The 18,482-nt window shown below is 55.1% G+C and overlaps 3 protein-coding genes across 3 annotated transcripts; 2 read left to right on the forward strand and 1 right to left on the reverse strand.

The window, feature by feature from the left end:
- Positions 1-2,952: 2,952 nt before the first annotated feature.
- On the reverse strand, positions 2,953-4,477 carry LOC128774461 (translation initiation factor IF-2-like). Its single transcript, XM_053893536.1, has 4 exons — positions 4,237-4,477; positions 3,798-4,173; positions 3,382-3,507; positions 2,953-3,169 (listed from the first exon to the last, which is right to left on the reverse strand). Exons 1-4 carry the CDS (start codon positions 4,475-4,477, stop codon positions 3,025-3,027), a joined length of 888 nt encoding a protein of 295 aa, XP_053749511.1. The 3' UTR covers positions 2,953-3,024.
- A 3,579-nt stretch (positions 4,478-8,056) lies between these two features.
- LOC128774460 (EKC/KEOPS complex subunit LAGE3-like) lies at positions 8,057-9,124 on the forward strand. The gene is made up of 3 exons (XM_053893535.1): positions 8,057-8,164; positions 8,545-8,670; positions 8,883-9,124. The coding sequence occupies exons 1-3, from the start codon at positions 8,082-8,084 to the stop codon at positions 9,007-9,009; spliced, it is 336 nt and encodes a 111-aa protein (XP_053749510.1). The 5' UTR covers positions 8,057-8,081; the 3' UTR covers positions 9,010-9,124.
- Positions 9,125-9,989: 865 nt separating this feature from the next.
- LOC128774455 (olfactory receptor 3A3-like) lies at positions 9,990-17,974 on the forward strand. Its single transcript, XM_053893529.1, is given in 3 exon segments — positions 9,990-10,675; positions 16,269-16,692; positions 16,694-17,974. Coding segments are annotated over 2 exon segments (789 nt in total). The 5' UTR covers positions 9,990-10,675; positions 16,269-16,428; the 3' UTR covers positions 17,219-17,974.
- The last annotated feature ends 508 nt before the right edge of the window (positions 17,975-18,482 follow it).

The raw sequence follows: 18,482 nt of genomic DNA on the forward strand, positions 1-18,482 counted from the left end.
AGGCGGCAGTGCCTTACCCCTCTGTTCCCTCTTCCCCCGCCGAGGAATCTGGCCCCGGCGCGTGGTCCCGGAAACCCAGCTGTCCCCTCTGTTTTGGCATGAGCTTCTTTGTCGTTGTTCCCGGAACCTTGTTTCTGAACTAAACGTCGGGAAAACGGTGGCCGTGTGTGGCAGGTGGGCGGTCGGCGAGCAGGGAAGCAGGTGGGGAGGCTGTTGGACTCTGGAGGAGCTGGGCTCCCTTTATGGGAGGAAGGGTGACCCGTTGCAGGGGTCCCGCGCATCTGAGGAGGTCCAGGGCCACGTCCGATCCGTGTCAGCAAACCCCGGTGGCTCTCCCGTCAAGATCCAATCGGAACCCGTTCCCTTCTCCCCACCTCCACTGGCCGCAGCCTGGGGGTCTCTCGCCTGCGTGCCAGTCTCCCCACTTCTGTCCTGCCTGCCCTGGTCCCCTTCCCAGCGCAGCAGGCACTGGGGACCTGATAAGACGTAAGTTGCATCCCGTCCCGCTCCGTTCAAGACTCCCTAGGGTCATCGACGGCACCCAAACTCCTTCGTGCCCCACGACGCTTTACTGCCGCAGGTGCACCTCCATGCTGACGGGCCCACCTGCTTCTTACCCCCCGACACCTGTGAAAGTAATGCAGGTGGGGAGAGCGTGGGACGCAACCTTAAGGAGAGCGGCCAGGAATGCTATTTGAGTGGGCCAGATGGAACCCCGGGGGAAGAGAGCTCCAGGCAGGCAAGAGGCAGTGCAAGGGTCCCGAGGCAGGCCTGGGCCTGGTGTGTTTCAGAGAAGGGAGGAGGCCAGTGTGGCTGGATCCGAGTGAGCAAGGTGGAGAGGGGAGGGAAGGAGGCCGTGGAAGATGCGGGCCGGATCACATCTGACTCGGCGGGCCGCGGGGCAGGGCTCTGGCTTAGCCTCTGGGAGGGGAGCCCGGGGACGCGTTGGAATCGACTTGTTTTGTGACCTGACGGACGTGTTAAGGCCGCCCGGCACCTTCAGCGGTCCGTCTGTGGGGCCAGGGCGGTGGCCTAACTCTGGGCTTTGCTGGGAGAGGGAGGGAGGCTCACACTAAGTTCCGGTCTCTTGACGATCTGGCCCCACAATTCCGGGCCAGTCTTGGGAGCCCTATCCGGAAAGGGTGGGTCCCAGTGCCCCTTCTCTTTGTCCCTTTCCTCCAGCTGCGCCTTGCAGCCCCTCCCCTCCCTCTCTGGACTCTTACCCACAGAAGACTCTACCACCATACGGCTTGAAGGCCTACCAGCTAGGAGCCAATGCCTTTGTGAACTTAAAGAGCCCAGTTTCTCTGTTAAAAGAAAGGAGAGCCACGTTCTCAGGTGAAGTGACAAGAAAACCTACGGTTCCTCAATTCAATAAAGGACAAGACTTTTCTATTGCAAGTGAAGAAAGACAAAAAGAAAAGCAATAGAAAGTATTCACGACGGGGGTGCCTGGGTGGCTCAGTCGGTTGAGGGTCTGACTTCGGCTCAGGTCACGATCTCACAGTTCGTGGGTTTGAGCCCTGCGTCGAGCTCTGTGCTGACAGCTCAGAGCCTGCAGTCTGCCTCAGATTCTGTGTCTCCCTCTCTGTCTCTCTGCCCCTTCCCCGCTCACGCTGTCTCTGTCTTGCTCTCAAAACTAAATAAAAGCATTCAAAGAAAAAGAGAAAGAAAGAAAGAAAGAAAGAAAGAAAGAAAGAAAGAAGGAAAGAAAGAAGGAAAGAAGGAAAAAAGGATTCATGTTGGCTTAAGCAAAGGGAGAGTTTCTGGATGTGTGTAACTGAACGATCGTGGCGGGGGCGGGGGGCGGGGGCGGGTAGTTCTGTCTTCAGGCATGGCTGGATCCAGGATTTGGTTCTCTGCGACGTGCCTTCCTGCTCTTGCTTCCCATCTGTCCAGTGTCAGCCTGTTCCTTCCCCCCGCCCCCGTAGCCCCAGAAAGGCCGGAAAGGAAGGAACCAAAACCGTGTTTGCTTACAGAGATCATGACCATGCATGTAGAAACTCCGAGGGAACCCTCGTGAGGCTAGCACTCCTGTTTAGCGAGGTTCCAAGACACAAGCTATTCAGAGGGAGCTAACCACCCCCCACCCCGCCCCCAAACCCATAGCCACTTGTGGCACCACTCCCTTGCTCATGGGAAACAAGGCCAGTAAGCCCCAAAACTCCTACTCTAGTGTTTCCGTGCTTATTTCCCTGGTACAAAAGGAGTCTTCTACTTCGGTAGGAAGCCACCCTACTGGTTGGTGGTGCGGGGAGACCAGACTTGTGGCGGCGGGGCGCCTTTTCTGGAGAGCACTTGTGTGCCGAGGAGCTATAGAACGCGGGAATTCTACCTCTTGGAAACGATCTGAAGGAAGTAACTGTTCGCGCAAAGACTTCTGTTCAAGAATCCCATTGACTCACACGACCCATAACAGGGGCAAAGCTGAGAACGACCCGACTGCTCAACATTATGTAATAATACATTTGCGTGTCTCCTGGATAACAGTTTTTGAAGAGTTCTTAGGGAGGGGGAAAGCTAGTACGTTCAACGGGGAAAAACAAAAACAAAACAAAACAAAACAAAAAAGGATCCGGAGAAAAGTTAACGCTAAACTGGAAAATGCATACATTATACGCTGTTATCCATTTAATGGGTAAATACAACTAGGAACGTATTCCAAAACGTCAGCAGTCTTTACCGCCGAATACAGGACCTGGTTTTCCTCTCCCTGAGTCGTCTTCGATAAGCTTGGGCTGCTGGACTACGACTCCCAGAACCTCCCTTCCAACACCAGAACAAAGGTAAGAAAATGTGGAGGCGCAGGAACTGAGAAGAAACTCGGACACAAAAGAGTCGCTCAGTTTCATGTTGTGCAGTAACAAACACTGTAAGCGCCCGTCCCTCCAGGCGCAGGGAAGGAACTGAAGTGGGCCAAGAGCCACCGAGGCCGGGACCTGCAGAACGTTAGACCCCCGATAATAAAGTGGCGAGGACGCCAAGTGTCAACGCCCTGTGCCTTGCCCCGTGAGGGCTACCAGGTTAGGCCTCGGCCCCCTTTCCCGGGCCTAGGCGTCGCGGAGGCCGGGACCCCAAGGCGCGAATGTTTCGTATCACCAGGGGAAGCCGGTCCAGGAAGGAGTTGACGGAAACTCGGAAGAAGATGGGGTCTTCAGCAGTCCATCTCCTAAAAGTGAGGGAAGAGGGAAATCCGGTTAAAGGGGAGAGCTGCTGTGGAGGTGCAGGGCACCAGCCCCTTCCCCCACACAGCCCCCCACCCCCCGCCTTCCACCTAACGCGTGTGTCGGGGCCTCCACGACGGCACCGGAAGGCAGAGATGCGACCACGGCACCCGCCGCCACCGCCCACCCGTCCCGCGCATACTCTTGGAGGACGCACACGGCCAGGGCGCTGCCCCTCACGCAGAGCTCCTTCTGAGCCAACCCTCGGTGGCGTTGGACGTGTGTAGTCAGGGACCTGCGGGCCATCTCTGCCTCCAGGGGCGACCGGAAAGACACAGTGAGCCTGCTGGGAGGCACCCGGTTAAGGCACAACGGGCTCCCGGAGTTCCCATGGCCTGAAGCCTCCTGACCACTCAGAGGCCCGCTTCTACCCCCGGGACACTCGCGCTCCCTCCCGCCACCTCTGCCCACCCTGAGCCGCTTCCCCCACCCTGGGGGCCCGCGGGCACCGGCTGTCCCTGTCCCGCCAGGCTGCCCACCCCCGCCCCCGTCCGTCCCGTCCCCGGGCTGCCGCCCCGCTCCCCAGCCACCCCGCCACGGCCCCTGCCCAGACAGGCTCCACGGGAAGGATACAACTCCAGCAGTCTTGAGGAGGTCACCGCCGCCGGCGCTGCGTCTCCACCGGGGGCCAGGGCCCTCGGGGCCCGTTCGGCCAGGGGAGGGGCGCAGGCCCCCTCGACCACTGCTCCCTTGCTGCCAGGGCCACCCTCGCCGTCGTGGCGGCTGCAGTTGCCCTGGCGACCGGGACCTCGGGGGCTAAGCCGGGGGTCGTGGCCGTCCGTGCCTCCGTCGGAGGCCTGTGGGCCTGCCCCCGCGTCCTCCGCGCCACCCTCGGGAGCCCGCGTGACCGCCGCGCCGTCCGCCGCCGTCCTCGTCAGGGGCCTGCGTGACCGCCACTTCCTCCGCGCCGTCGTCCGGGGCCGGAGAGGCCGCGTCGTCGTCCGGGGCCCTCATGGCCGACGCACCGGCCTCCTCAGAGCCCACCGCTACGCTGCGCCCACTGTCGGCGGACCGCCGAGACCCCCGGCGGGCCTGGCGAAGCCCGGCCCCTCGGCGCGCAAGGCTGTCGGGGATGGCCAGGGCGCCTGCGCAGACAGACCCCGCGGAGCTGGTTCCCACCGAGCCGGCCTCGCTGTGTTGGCCCAGAGCCCGGATCCGGTCGACGCTGACCCCGAGGAGATGGAGGCTGGTTCCGGAAGCTGCGCCCCTCGACGCGTGACGTCACTGTCGGGCTCCTGCGTCCCCGAGAGCATTCCGGTGAGGCCACTGGCACCTGACTGTTTCCCGCCCGGCCCGCCCCTCCCCCCAAGCGTGTGTCTGCGCAGGCGCCAGCCGGGCGCACGTGCGCGCAGCCAACTGACCGCCGCCCGCCCGGGTCCCGGGCGTCGAGGCGTGGGCCGCGCTCAGGCGCTTCTGGGCAGCACCGTGCCTGTCCCTGTCTGTGGGCTCCCCGTACGGCTCGGGTCTGCGTGTGCCGGGACCCGTCCCCGGGGGCGGGGGGGGTGGGGGGGGGTGGCCGAAGCGGGATGCCGAGCAGGGGCCACTCCCAGGCCCTGCCTGTCCTCAGGGAACACGCCCCGCGCGGCCCCTAGGGGAGCTGGAATGGACGGGCCTCGCTCCCTCACCACTTCTCGGTCCCGGGCACCGTCAGTCCCCTAGTGCCTGCCAGCCTGGGGGAGGGTACACCGCCGAGGGTGCGACCGGCCTCCGGCCTGGGGCTCCCGGGCTCCCGCCTCCCACACCGCAATGGCTGCGGGCTTGGGCCGGGGGCCCCGGGGCCCAGGGGTCCCAGCTGGCCCCGAGGACAGCGCACGGGGGAGCACCGCCCCGGCGACAGCTCCCCCGTCGCTTTGCCCTCTGCTGCGGCAGCCTTGACGGGCTGTCCCTCCCCCAGGAACAAAGTCTTGCGGCTCTCGGGGGGGGGGTGGGGGTGGGGGGTTGGACGTGCCAGGGGCCCTCAACTGGGAGGTGACCCTGTGTCTGCCGGCCTGCTGGGTGCTGGCCTACTTCTGTGTCTGCAAGGGGGTCAAGTCAACAGGAAAGGTACAGCTGGAGGCGGGCGGGTCGGGGTGGGTGATGATGGCAGGGGTGGGGGCAGCATGGCCGGTGGGGAGAAGAGGCGTCTCCACTGGGGGGGTGGCACCCCGCCACCCGAGGTGACCAGGCCAGGGCCTGAGGAGGGGGCAGGAACTTGAATCCGGGCCACTGGATTTCCCACACATGCCTGCGTAGTCAGTCCTCCCCACCCTCCAAACTCCAGCCCAGCCGCCTTCCGTCCTGAGGGGACAGGCCCAGGCGACAGCCAGCTGAACTTGCCTGTGTCGGGCATCCCCGCCCCGGTCTCCCTCTCTTCCTCACTCACTACTTCCTCACTCTCTGCTTTGCGGCCAGCCTGGGGGGACCCAGTCCGTGGCCGTCCCTTGCCTACCTGTCCTGCTCTGCTGAGGGTGGGAGGGAGGCAGAGGTCTTCGCGGTCACCTCGCTGTCGCCTCTGTCTCCGGCCGGCCCAGTCCACTCCGGCCTGCCCAGGACCCTGCCCCTGTGCAGAGAACCACCTGCAGTCAGAGGCACGGGAGGCATGGGACCTGCCTCCAGGCCGATGTCCTGCTCCCTACCCGGGGAAGGTCCTGCCTCCGCCCTCCCTCTACAGCTGACCTGTCATTGCAGGGGCGGCCGATGGCCAGCTGAGCACCCCGCTTCCTTCGGGAGGAGCCCAGGCTCTGAGGAGTAGAAGGGGGGGCTGCAGGCTGGCCTCCCGCTTGACCTCGGAGCGGACCGTACCACAGTGGGGGGAGTGTGGCCCGCCTGCCCCCCTGCTGAGGCTGGGGGCCCCTAAGTGGGGAGGCGGGGGCCGCAGGGCCCCTTCTGAGCAGCGCCCACCTCCCCCCCCCCCAGATCGTGTACTTCACGGCTACATTCCCCTACGTGGTCCTCGTCGTGCTGTTGGCGCGGGGAGTGCTGCTGCCCGGCGCCCTGGATGGCATCATCTACTCTCCCAAGCCTGACTTGTGGAAGCACTCGCTGGGTCGTGAGTGCCGGCACCACGTGGGGCGTAGAGATCACGCACACAAGGACGTCAAAGAACTGAAAACGCTGAAGGTCATGTAAAGTCATTCTGAACCTTTTGGGGGAGAAATACACAAAAAAGAAGTGGGGACCACCCTCAATCCCACCACACAGAGATACGAGGTATTTACACTTCAGGCTACCGTTGCCGGATTTCCGTGCACATATACAGTAGCTTCCTAAGTTGGGATTTTAGTGATTTCCCTTTTGCATCGTGGTTTTTCCTATGCGACCGCATCCCTGTTCTCCACGGCCACTGGAACTACTTTAGCTCCAGTCGCCATCCTTTCCCTCCTTGCCTCCTACTGGCAGGCTTGCCCCCCGGCGGGAGCCCCTTCGTGACCTTCCCAGACCGCCGATCTGATCCGCACCTGTGCTCAGTCGCCCCCTCCAAAGGCCGCTTTGGTGTGTCCACCTGTACCGGGGAAGGGGACGGGGACGGGGTGCGGGGCCGTGTCTGTGTGGGCTGTGGCCCATCTCCCTCCACGAGGACTGGAGGTCCTGCTGCGAGGTCGTGGAGCCCCACGTGCTGGGGACACTGAGCCCAAGGAAGAGACAGGGCCCTCTGGACAACAGGCCGTGGTGTTTGGCGGCCTCCCATGAGGTCTGGGGAGGGGCTAGGGGTGTGGGGAGGGGGTGGAGCTGAGGTAGGTCTGGTTTACGTGGGTGCAGTGGGGTCACACGTCACAGCGCGTGGCGACGATTGGTGAGGGAGCAGCTGCTGGAGAGGCAGCAGCTGCTGGAGAGGCGGCCGAGGGCGGGGTTTATAGACGTGCATGTGTTGAAAGATCCTTGTTTTCCGGCTGCAGGTTCCTCCTGCCCGTGCCTGGAGATGAGAGCTGCCTGCCCCGTAGACAGTGACAAAGAACAGGGCAGACAGAGACAGTCCGACGCTCAGGCTGAGGCGCTCTTTGGTGACATTGCTCATTGAAATGCTTCCACCAGCCACAGGCCGCTCTAGACACTGGCCACCTTCTTGCTGTGACACCCGCCTCCAGGACAAGGCAGCTGTGCCTTTACTTTCCTCACCTGTCCTGAGGACCTATTCGGAGACGCTCAGGTACGGATTCGTAAATATAGAGTCACGGAGTTCTACACAGCTCAGTCACGTGCTCAGAGGCTTTAAGAGTTGGGCAATGGCAGTCTGTTTGGGCATGGACACTGGGGACCATGAGCCGCACCACCGTGTGGGGAGTAGCGTCCGGCAGAGGCTTCCTGGATAACGCAGCTGGCGGGCCGTCGAAGGCTCGTGGCACGGCTGGTTCGGGCAGACGCATCCACGCGGGTGCCCATTTGGGCAGACGCACTAGGGTGTCGTGGCACTCTAAGGGGTGGAGCTTCATAAGTGAGAACTGATTGGCTACAGAAGGGACTGCTTGGTGGGAACCAATCACAGGTCAGGAGGCATTACCAGTGGTCCGTGTGGACAGTTGCCCCGGGCATCCGGAATTGCATTGTGGAGTAAAGGGGTGAAGCATTGTGAGAGAGTGCTTTGTCCTTCAGTGATGCCTTGAGAGGGTGGGAGGATTCAAAGTCGGGTCTCAGGTGGCTGGTGGAGGCCCCGTGAGGGCAGCAGACGAAGGCACAGGTGCCGTGGGCGTGGTGGTGAGCGCAGCAGGTGGCGGCCAGTGTGTGCCAGGTGGACCTCGTGGTGTCAGTGGCCCCAGAGTCCCCGGTGGTTCGGGTGGTGCCTGTGACCCTGGCCATCCCAGCAACCCCGGAGGCCTGAGCAATCCGGAAAGAACCAGCATTGTGGGAGAGGTAGGTGCCGCCTCTGGTGGCGCTCTCCAAATGGAGCGGGCACCCTACACACCAGGTCCTGGTGGAGATGCCGCACCTGGCGCTAGAGGTCCTGGTAGCCGACTGCTCCAGTTGTATCCTATTCAAGGAGTCCCAGCGGGCTGGACGGCAGGGGGATGGGCTGGAGGTGGTTTGGCGCGCGGCGGCGTGGGGTGTGGGGGGAGACCTGGGGAAGTGGAGTTGAAAGGGGAGCAGGAGGGAGCTCCGGGCACCTGGAGGGTATCGGCTAGGGTTTGGCCTGTGCCGACAGAGGATGCGGAGTGGGGTGGACCGCCTGATGGGACTGAAGCGGTAGGGACAATGCTATCCAGGGTGGCCTGGCTGTATAGGGTGGGAGGTTGTGGACAGCCTGAGGGTCAGCCTGGGGTGGGGAAGGCAGGCCTCACTGAAGAGGAGGCCTGAGGCACAGGCAAAATTAGTACTGTGGATGGTGCCTTAACCCAGTCTCCACCAGCACCCTCACTATACCTTTCCCATCGGCCATGGATGCAGAGATTGCCCACAGGTTCCTGACTCCAAACGAGGAGCTCCAGGAGCCAGTTCGGGAGGAGCTCAATGTGAACGGCAGCATCCTGACTGTGTTAGTTCTAGAACGGTCCAGGGAGAGGGTGGTGGCGGGTGACCAGGGACAAGGTCAATTCCGGAGGAGCTGTGATGGAGACAAGGGAAACAGGAAAGGAGTGAGTCGAAGGAAGGAGTGTGGTGCTCTAGGATCGTCGCTGCGTGAAGGGGCGGAGCGGGGAATGTGCCCCACCTGCCCTCTGACTTGACTTATTTTTTCCTACCTCGTAGCCGCTTGACTGCCGATGACCCTGGCCGGCTCCAAATGTCCATCACCTCCTGTCTTGGCCAGCTTTCCCTAGTGATACGGACCATGCAGATCATCATGCCCCCCTTTTTTACAAAGCCGCAGCAGTGAAAAGGTGGCTGGACCCAACTCTGTGTCCCCCCCATATGACAGTGATCCCTGCAGCAGCTGCCGTTTTCTTACCGAGGCCGCATCTTTTGCCTATACTGGCCCTTGGGTGCTTCAGATCCACATTTTTTTTTTTTTTTTTTTTTTTGGTGATTAAATGGTAACTGCTACTATTCTATGTCTGGGTTTATTTTTAGCAACTACGCCTTCTCCTATTCTCGCCTTTGTTCTCAGGTAGGGGGAGAGATTCTGACATTCAGATACTCAAGTACTAGAAGGCAATTGAAGAAGACAAGTTAGGCGATGGGAGAAAAAAAATTATGTCCTGTTATTCAGGACATTAACTACTGTCAACATGTTAGAATTTTTGTTTTAGTTTTATACTTGCATGTACGTAGTCATGTATAATACCTGCGGAGTAGGGCTTTGTGGCTTATCGGCCTTGATTCAGATCTGTGGAGAAGAGCGCTGGGACAGCTGGCTAGGTCGGCCTCACTGCCCATTCTGTACTCCCGTGTCATCAGAGGCCTCATTCCCTGAGGTTCCGAACCCACAATTCTCAGAGCTCCTTGTGGTTGGCTCTCACTTCACTTGTATCATCCTTCCCCAAAGTGTTTTTCCAGTTTATTACGCTGCTGCTTGCTTCCCTAAAGTCCTGACAAGGGTCCTTGAGGAAAACAAAAAGGGGAAGAGGTCTCCCTGAGGCGGGGAGGGGACATGAAGTACATCACCCTTTGCCTTCCCCTCCAAGATTCTCTTATTTAGCACAACAGTGGGGCCACGTACAAGGCACCCGAGTGGCTGAGGAGGGGAATGGGCGACGCCCCGGTGCACGAGGTGAGTCTCTAAAATGGAGAGAGGAGGAACAGAGCCTTGCCTGAGGGAGAATTAGCACTGTCAGCAGAGAGAGACTGAGCTGTGGAGAACGCCGTGACTCTATAGTTATGAATCTGTACCTGAGCATCTCCGAATAGGTCCTCAGGACAAGTGAGGAAAGTAAAGGCACAGCTGCCTTGTCCTGGAGGCGGGTGTCACAGCAAGAAGGTGGCCAGTGTCTAGAGCGGCCTGTGGCTGGTGGAAGCATTTCAATGAGCAATGTCACCAAAGAGCGCCTCAGCCTGAGCGTCGGACTGTCTCTGTCTGCCCTGTTCTTTGTCACTGTCTACGGGGCAGGCAGCTCTCATCTCCAGGCACGGGCAGGAGGAACCTGCAGCCGGAAAACAAGGATCTTTCAACACACGCACGTCTATAAACGAAGCACCGCATCGTTAGAATGAAAGATAAAAACCATATGATCGTCTCCCTAGGTGCAGAAAACGCATTTGACAAAGTAGAACATATTTCCATGATAAAAACCCTCCACGAATGGGGGCAAAGAAGTTGTATAGCTCAATGCCACAAAGCCCACATATGACAAAACCCACAGCTGACCTCATACGCAACAGTGAGAGGTTGAAAGCTTTCCCTCTAGAATCAAGAACAAGACAAGGCTGGTCAGAGACGTACCGGGTTAAATTTCAATCCTTGACGTTGAAATGTGTTGAGAATTGGTCCGTGGCTCAGAAAATGCTTTATCTTGGCGAACATACTTGTACTTGAAAAGAATGTGTAGTGGACACACGTGTGGAATTCAGATCTCCTGTTTAGTGTTCTAAAGACATCGGTCAAGGTAGGTGATACCACTGATGGTATGTTCTATGTCGGGGGACAACAAACTTTTCACATAAAAGAGGCCCCGGGCTGGATTTGGCCAGGAGGCGGTAGTTTGCCAATCCCTGCTCTATTTCTTTTAACAGAGTGTGTTGTCTCTCTCTCTCTCGCTTGCTGAGGGAGGATGTTAAAATCTCCAACCGTGATTTTGGACTTGTCCCTTTCACCTATTAATCCTAAAAATTCTTGCATCGCGCACGCGCACACGCGTGTGCGTGCGTGTGCGTGCGTGTGCGTGCGTGTGCGTGCGTGTGTGTTAAGTTTATTTATTTTGAGAGAGGGGGAGAGAGAGAGAGCCAGCGGGGGAGGGGCAGAGACAGAGGGGGACAGAGGATCCGAAGCAGGCTCGGTGCCGACGGGCAGAGAGCCCGACGCTGGGCTGGAACTCACCAACGGTGACATCATGACCTGAGCCGAAGTCAGACGCTTACCGACTGAGTCACCCAGGCGCCCCGTGTATTTTGAAGGTGTGTCATTAGGCACAAACATATTTATGATCATTTTCTCCTCCAGATGGATTCATTGCTGCTGTTACTAGTATGAAATGCATCCCTTCATCTTTGGTAACACAGTTTTCCTCGAAGTCTGATTTCTCTAATATCGCTATAACCACATCAGGCTTCTTTGCTCACTATTTATTCGTAAGTCCTTTTCCATCCTCTTACTTCTAACCTATTGGTGTCTTTGTATCTTGAATGTGGCTCACGTAGACAGCGTGTAGTGTGGTCACTTAAAAAAAGCACCCTTCTAACGATGTCTGCTTTTAAATTGGATTGTTTGGCAAATTCACATTTAATACGATTACCGATATGGTAGGATTTAAGTCTGCCATTTTGCTATTCAGTTTTTGTTTGTCCCTTCTCTTTTCTTTGTTTTTGCTCAGCTTATTTGAGGCAAAATGCACGTATGGGAAGTTGCACACATTTAAGCGTACGGTTTCATGAGTTACGACAAAGGTGTCCACAACCAAAGCCGAGATACAGAACATTCCCATCGCTCTCACAGCTGCCCTTGTGCCTCCGTGCAGACAATGTCCTCCTCTACAGTCTGCCCCCACACAGCAAATTCAGCTTAGATTTTGCCTTTTCTGGAATTTCTGGGAATCACACAGTATGTCCATCCTTCTTTGTTGCTGACCGGTATTCCATTGCGTGCATGTACCGTAATTTAGGCTTAACCACTCACCTGCTATTGGACGTTTGGCTTGTTTCCAAACTGCGGTTATTGTTAATCAAGTTGATACGAAGATTCACGTACAAGTCTTTGCACACACATATATTTTTAATTCCCTTGTGTAAATAGCAGAAGTGGGATTTCTGGGTCACATGGTAAGCGTAAGTGTGACTGTATAAGAAACGGAAGCACTGTTTTCCGATGTGATCATGCCAATTTACAGTCCCACCAGTGACATGTGAACTTTCCATTCTGTCTGTATCCTCTTTTAGTCATCCTTATGTCTTCCGACTTTATTCCTCTTTTGCAAGTTCGAGCTGCCTATTCCAGGTTCTTTGCATTTGGATATACACTTTGGAATCAGCTTGTCCATTTCTGCAGTATCACGATTTTTACTGGGTTTGCAACGGATTTCTAGAATGGTGTGGTGGGAGTGTACATCTTAAGAATACAGGGCCTTGGGGCACCTGGGTGGCTCAGTCGATTAAGCGTCTGACTCTTGATTTCGGCTCAGGTCATGATCTCACGGTTTGTGAGACTGGGCCCAGAGTCGGGGTGTGCACTGACAGCTCGGAGCCTGCTTGGGATATTCCCTCTCTCTCTCTCTCTCTCTCCCTCCCTCTCTCGCTCCCTCTCTCTCTCTCTGCCCCTCCCCTGCTCGTGCTCTCTCTGTCTCTTCCAAAATAAATAAATAAACGCTAAAAGAAAAAAGAATACAGGATCTTCCGCTCCACGCATAGGATGCGTTTCTCCATTTTTGTAAGCTTTCTTTCACTTATCAATAGTTTTTAGTGTTCACCGTGAAGGTTTTGCACATATGTTATTACATGTGTCCCCAAATACTTCATGTTTGGGGATGCTATTATAAATGGCAGTGATTTTTTAAAATGTCACTCTTCTTTTCTTTGTACATGACTTAGGGTTTTCTACGTAAACAAACATGTCATCTCTGAATAAAGATAATCCCATTTCTTTTTTTGCAGTCTGTGTCACTACTTTTATTCCTCTTTCTTGCCTAGTGCACCGCCTCGGATCTCCAGGACAGTGTTGAATGGAAGTGTTGAACGTCCATAGCTTGTTTCTCAAACTTTGCGGGCGAGGGAGCGGGGGCGGTGATTCTATCTTTCACCATTAAGTATCATGTTAGCTGTAGGATTTTTGTAGGTTCCCTTTATCAGATTAAGAACGTTTCCCTCTAGTCCTAGTTTTCCGAGAGTTCTTGTCATGAGTGGTTGTTGGATATTGTCTGATGCTTTTTTTCTGCGTCTATTGAAATGATCACATGTTTTTTCTCCTTTATTTTCTTAATATGACAGATGACACTGATTGACTTTTTTGTTTTTAATGAAAACCAATTCTTGGGATAAACCCCACTTGGCCACGATGGTATCATCCTCTTTGTATGTTGCTGGGTTGAATTTGCTAATATCGAATCAAGTTCTTTTGTGCGTGTGACTTCGTGAAGGATATTGCTCTGTGGTTTTCTTTTCTTGCAATGTCTTCATCTGGTTTTGGGGTTGTGTAATGCGGGCCTCACAAGATGATTTGGGAAATGTTTCTCCTCCTTTGCTTTCTGAAAGCATTTGTGTAGGATTGGTGATAGTTCTCCTTTAAGTATTTGGTGGTAGCCACTAGTAAAGCCACGGGGGCCTGGAGTTTTCGGCTCCATTGCTTTCATAGATGTAGGGATATTCGGGTCTTCTATTTCTTCTTGAGTCAGTTTTGGTAATTTGTGTCATTCAAGGAATTTGTCCATGTCATCTAAATTGGGAAACTTACCCACAAATATTGTTCCTAATATTCCCTGGTTACACTTTATTTTTCAAAATCAGTTTTATTGGTATTTTTAGAAAAAACATTTTTTTAACGTGTATTTATTTTTGAGACAGAGAGAGACAGAGCATGAACGGGGGAGGGTCAGAGAGAGGGAGACACAGAATGTGAAACAGGCTCCAGGCTCTGAGCTGTCAGCACAGAGCCCGACGCGGGGCTCGAACTCACGGACCGCGAGACCATGACCTGAGCCGAAGTCGGCCGCTCAACCGACTGAGCCACCCAGGCGCCCCTGGTATTTTTTTTTAAAGAAGCTTTCAGGGGCACCTGGGTGGCTCAGTCGGTTGAGCGTCCGACTTTGGCTCAGGTCACGATCTGGCAGTTGGTGAGTTCAGGCCCCACATGGGGCTCGCTGCTGTCAGCACAGTTCACTTCAGATCCTCTGTCCCCCTCTCCATGCCCCTCCCCCACATGCACTCTCTCAAAAATGAATAAAACCTTTAAAAAGTGGGGGAGAGGGCGCCTGAGTGGCTCAGTCGGTTAAGGGTCTGACTTCGGCTCAGGTCATGATCTCACGGTCCGTCCGTCGGTTCGAGCCCCGCATCGGACTCTGTGCTGCCGGCTCAGAGCCTGGAGCCTGGAGCCTGTTGCGGATTCTGTGTCCCCCCCTCTCTCTTTGCTCCTCCCCCACTCGCGCCCTGTCTCTCTCTGTGTCAAAAATAAACATTAAAACAGAAAAGAAAGAAAGGAAAAAAAAAGGCTTTCAGCTTCATGGATTTTCCTCTATTGTTTGTCCATTTAACGTTTTATTCATATCTGCTCTTAGCTTCATTATTTCTTTCCTACTATGTATTTAGGTTTTGATTTTATGTCTTCTTCACAAAGTGACCCCTCTATCGTTAGCAAACGTCCTCCATCCCGTCGTATTCCTTGTCCTGAAGTCTGTTCTGCCTGCTCTTAATATAGCTACTCAAACTTTCTTATTAGAAGACTTGCATGGTGTATCTTTGCCCATCTTTTTACTTTTACCGTATCTGTGTCTTCATAGAGCGCATTTCTTATGCGTAGCATATAGTTTTGCTTTGCCTTTTTATCCAGTCTGGCAATCTCCGTGTTTTAGTTGCCACGTTTAGACCATTTGGAATAAATGCAACGAGGGACATCGTTGAGTTTAAATCTACCACCCTGCTATTTATTTTCTATTTGCCCCATGTGTTCTGTGTTCCCCTCCCTGTCTTTTCGTGACGCCTTTCAGATTGAGTAATTTCTGGAAGTTCACTTTATCTCCGCTAGAGAAGTGTACATATTAAACCTAGGGTTCTAGGGATCCTAATATGTGTTTTACCTCATTATAGACCACCTTCAAGTAATTTCAAATCACTTTGCACGTAACGTAAGAACATTACAGCGGTACCCTTCCAACTACCCACTCGTGTCCTTTGTGCTATTGTTGTCATACCTTTTATTTCTATAGCAGTTATACACCCCACACCGTGTTGTCAATATTTTTGCTTTAGGTGGTTTGCGACGATTGAGAGACATTTTGAAGGGAGAAAAAAATGTTTACATTTACCCACATACTTTCCAATTCTGGAACCCTCTTCATTACTTCATGCAGGTCCAAGTTCCCACGTGGTATCATGCTTGCTTGTGGAGAACAGCCTTTAACATTTGTTGTAGTGCAGGTTTTCCGCTGACAACGAGTCAATCTCAGCTTTTATATGTCTGAAAAAGTCTTTATTTTGCTTCCTTTTTTCATTGAGGTAAAATCGAGATAACATAAAATAAACCATCTGAGAGTGAACAGTCGAGTGGCATTTAGCACATTCCCATGTAAAAGGGTTGCCGAGCAGGGCTGGCACAATGAAGAGAGCAGCTGGGGAAATCGGACAAGCTAGCCTTGGATAGGAGGGCAGGGCTCTCTTCCACCGAGGCAGGGAATAGGCAAGGGCGTTTGCTGCTGTGGGCCAGTCCGAAGATGTGATATGGGGCACGGAGCTGACAGACTTCTTGCCCGATGGTCAGAGAGGAGAGGAGAGGAGAGCAGAGGAGAGGAGAGGAGAGGAGAGGAGAGGAGAGGAGAGGAGGGAGAGCGTATCACAGAGGGCCTGGTAGGTCGCCGGGGGGACTTTGGCTTTGATGCTGAGTGAGATGGGAGGCACTGAAAGGTTCAGAGCGGGAGGAGGAGGGACCTGACTAGTGTCCTATCACTGCTCCTGAGTTGGGGCTCTGCTGGGTTGGTGAGGGTGAAATAAGGGGACCACTGCAGATAATTACGAGGTCTAGGGTCCTTATTCAGGTAGAAGCTTCTGAGGGACTGACTTTGATATCCTTACGGGAGGTGCATGCACCGTGGCTTCAAGGTCTGTGCACCTTGTCTTGGTGTGGGGTTACCGATTCCATTCTACTGGCCTCTACCTTACCGCTGGCCTCCTGAACCTAGCCTCACTCCCCCAATTCTGAGTCTTATGTTCTTAAGCTTGAAACCTGTCTCTTTTTGTTGTTGTTGTTGTTGTTGTCTCTGGACCTTCCCTCACCCCTGCTGCCTTGTGCAAATTGGAACTCCACACTTGGATCCTCATCTGACTCTGAGTTGGACTCTACAGGTGCAGGTTTCTGCGCATGGTTCCGGGCAGCTGGGGAATGAGACCCGAGTGTCGCTGTTCCTTCTGGAAGGGCTGGCCGACGCAGAGGAGTTGAGGCCCTTGCTCTTTGTGATCTTTCTGCTGGTCCACAGCGTGGCTGGGCATTGCCAGCCTTACTGTGATGGACTCCCGACTCCACGCTCCCATGTACGACTTCTTAGTCAACCTCTCACTGCTGGACACTGCCTATATCTCCAGCACGGGGCCTCAGGTGCTGGAACACCTGCTGGCAGCAGTGTGGACCGTGCCCTATCGTGCTTGTCTTCCCCAGATCTTCTTTCTCCACTTCCTGGCTCCCTGGGAGTGCTTCCTGCTCACAGCCATGGCCTATGACCGCTATGCAGCCATCGGCCGGCCACCGCACCACCTAGTCCTCATGGGCCGACGGACGGACCCGGGCAGGAATGGCTTCCACCTCCCGCCTGCTTGCCTTGGCCGATGCGTTCGCCCACACCGTCCTTGCAGCTCCACTGAGGTTCTGCGGGCCTCGCCTCATCACCCACTTCTCCTGTGGCCTCCCTCCACTGACCAGACTCTCTTGCTCAAGCACGTGGGCCACCGAACTTGCCCTGTTCGTCTTCAGTTTCGTGGTGGCTCTTGCACCCCGTGCCCCGGTTGCGATCGCCTGTGTACGTGTTGTGGCTGCGATTCTCAGGATTCACTCCGCTGAGGGCCGAAGAAAAGCCTTTTCCACCTGTGGTGCTCACACCACCGTGGTCTGCATTTTCTACATCGCTTCAGTCCTCTGCTACATCCTCCCCAGCTCTGCGTGCTCTGGCTTGCGGGACCGGGTGCTCTCTGTGCTGTACGTGGTCCTCACCCCCATGCTCAACCCCGTCATCTACAGCATGCGAAACAAGGAGGTGAAGAGGGCTTTGTTCAAGGCCCTCGGGAAAGAAAGTGCCTCCTAGGCACTGGTCACATCAAATCAACGAGGAGTGTCCCCGGCTCAGGAGTTTCTCACATCCGAATGTGCTCCCAGTGCTAGGTGCCTGTCAGTCTCCACCTGCTCCACACCCCACCCTCGTCGCACACTGGATGCCATATGGATCCCTCCCTGTACAATGTATTACACGAAGGCACCAATTTTGCTGTGGACCAGAGCCAGGCTGTGACGTTTGCATTGGACATGGCAAGGGGCATGGCCCTCGTACACACTCTAGAGCCCCTCATCCCACGACACGCACTCAGCAGCCGTAGTGTAATGATTGATGAGGACATGACTGCCCGAATCAGCACGGCCGACGTCAGGTTCTCCTTCCAATGCCCTGGGCGCAGGTATGCACCTGCCTGGGTGGCCCCTGAAGCTCTGCAGAAGAAGCCTGAAGATACAAACAGACGCTGAGCAGACATGGGGAGTTTTGCAGTGCTTCTGTGGGAACTGGCGACACGGGAGGTACCCTTTGCTGACCTCTCCAACACGGAGATTGGAATGAAGGTGGCAGTGGAAGGCCTTCGGCCTACCGTCCCACCGGGCATTTCCCCCCATGTGTGTAAGCTCATCAAGATCTTCTCCAGGGTGGGGCTGGCACATGCCAGTGCTTTGGGGGTGAATCCAATCACACAGGAGTTTGAAATTTCATGCACGTGATCCATTTGGTGAATCCTATTTTGGGTGCCAGGTTTCCCCCCATTTTCAGCAACGATCAAATATTTCTGTTGCTCTTTTTTTTTTTCTTTCCTTATTCTAAAACACTGTTTTCTATTTATGGAAGTAAAATATGGTCATTGCCTAGGTTGTGCAGTTACAGAAACTTACAAAGTGACCGAAAAAGAAAAAAATGCCCTCTATAACCTCACCACCGCGAGAGAACCTCACTGTAAATTTTGATGGTTTATTTCAGGTTTCTTTTTGCACTACAAATGTATGTGCACGGGCGCCTGGGTGGCTCAGCCGGTTGAGCGTCCGACTTCGGCTCAGGTCCTGATCTTGCGGTTCGTGAGTTCGGGTCCCGCGTCGGGCTCTGGTGCTGACAGCTCAGAGCCTGGAGCCTTGCTTTGGATTCTGTGTCCCCCTCTCTCTCCGCCCCACCCCTGCTGTGCTCTGTCTCTCTGTCTCTCTCTGTCTCTCTCTGTCTTTCAAAAAAAATGAATATACTTTAAAAAATTTTAAAAAACCAAATGTACGTGCATGCACATTTAAAGTAGGAAAGCAAAACTGGAATCATAGTGCAC

Source organism: Panthera pardus, unplaced genomic scaffold, assembly GCF_024362965.1.
Source record: "Panthera pardus isolate Hobbes unplaced genomic scaffold, ASM2436296v1 HiC_scaffold_321, whole genome shotgun sequence".
NCBI classification, from domain to species: domain Eukaryota; kingdom Metazoa; phylum Chordata; class Mammalia; order Carnivora; family Felidae; genus Panthera; species Panthera pardus.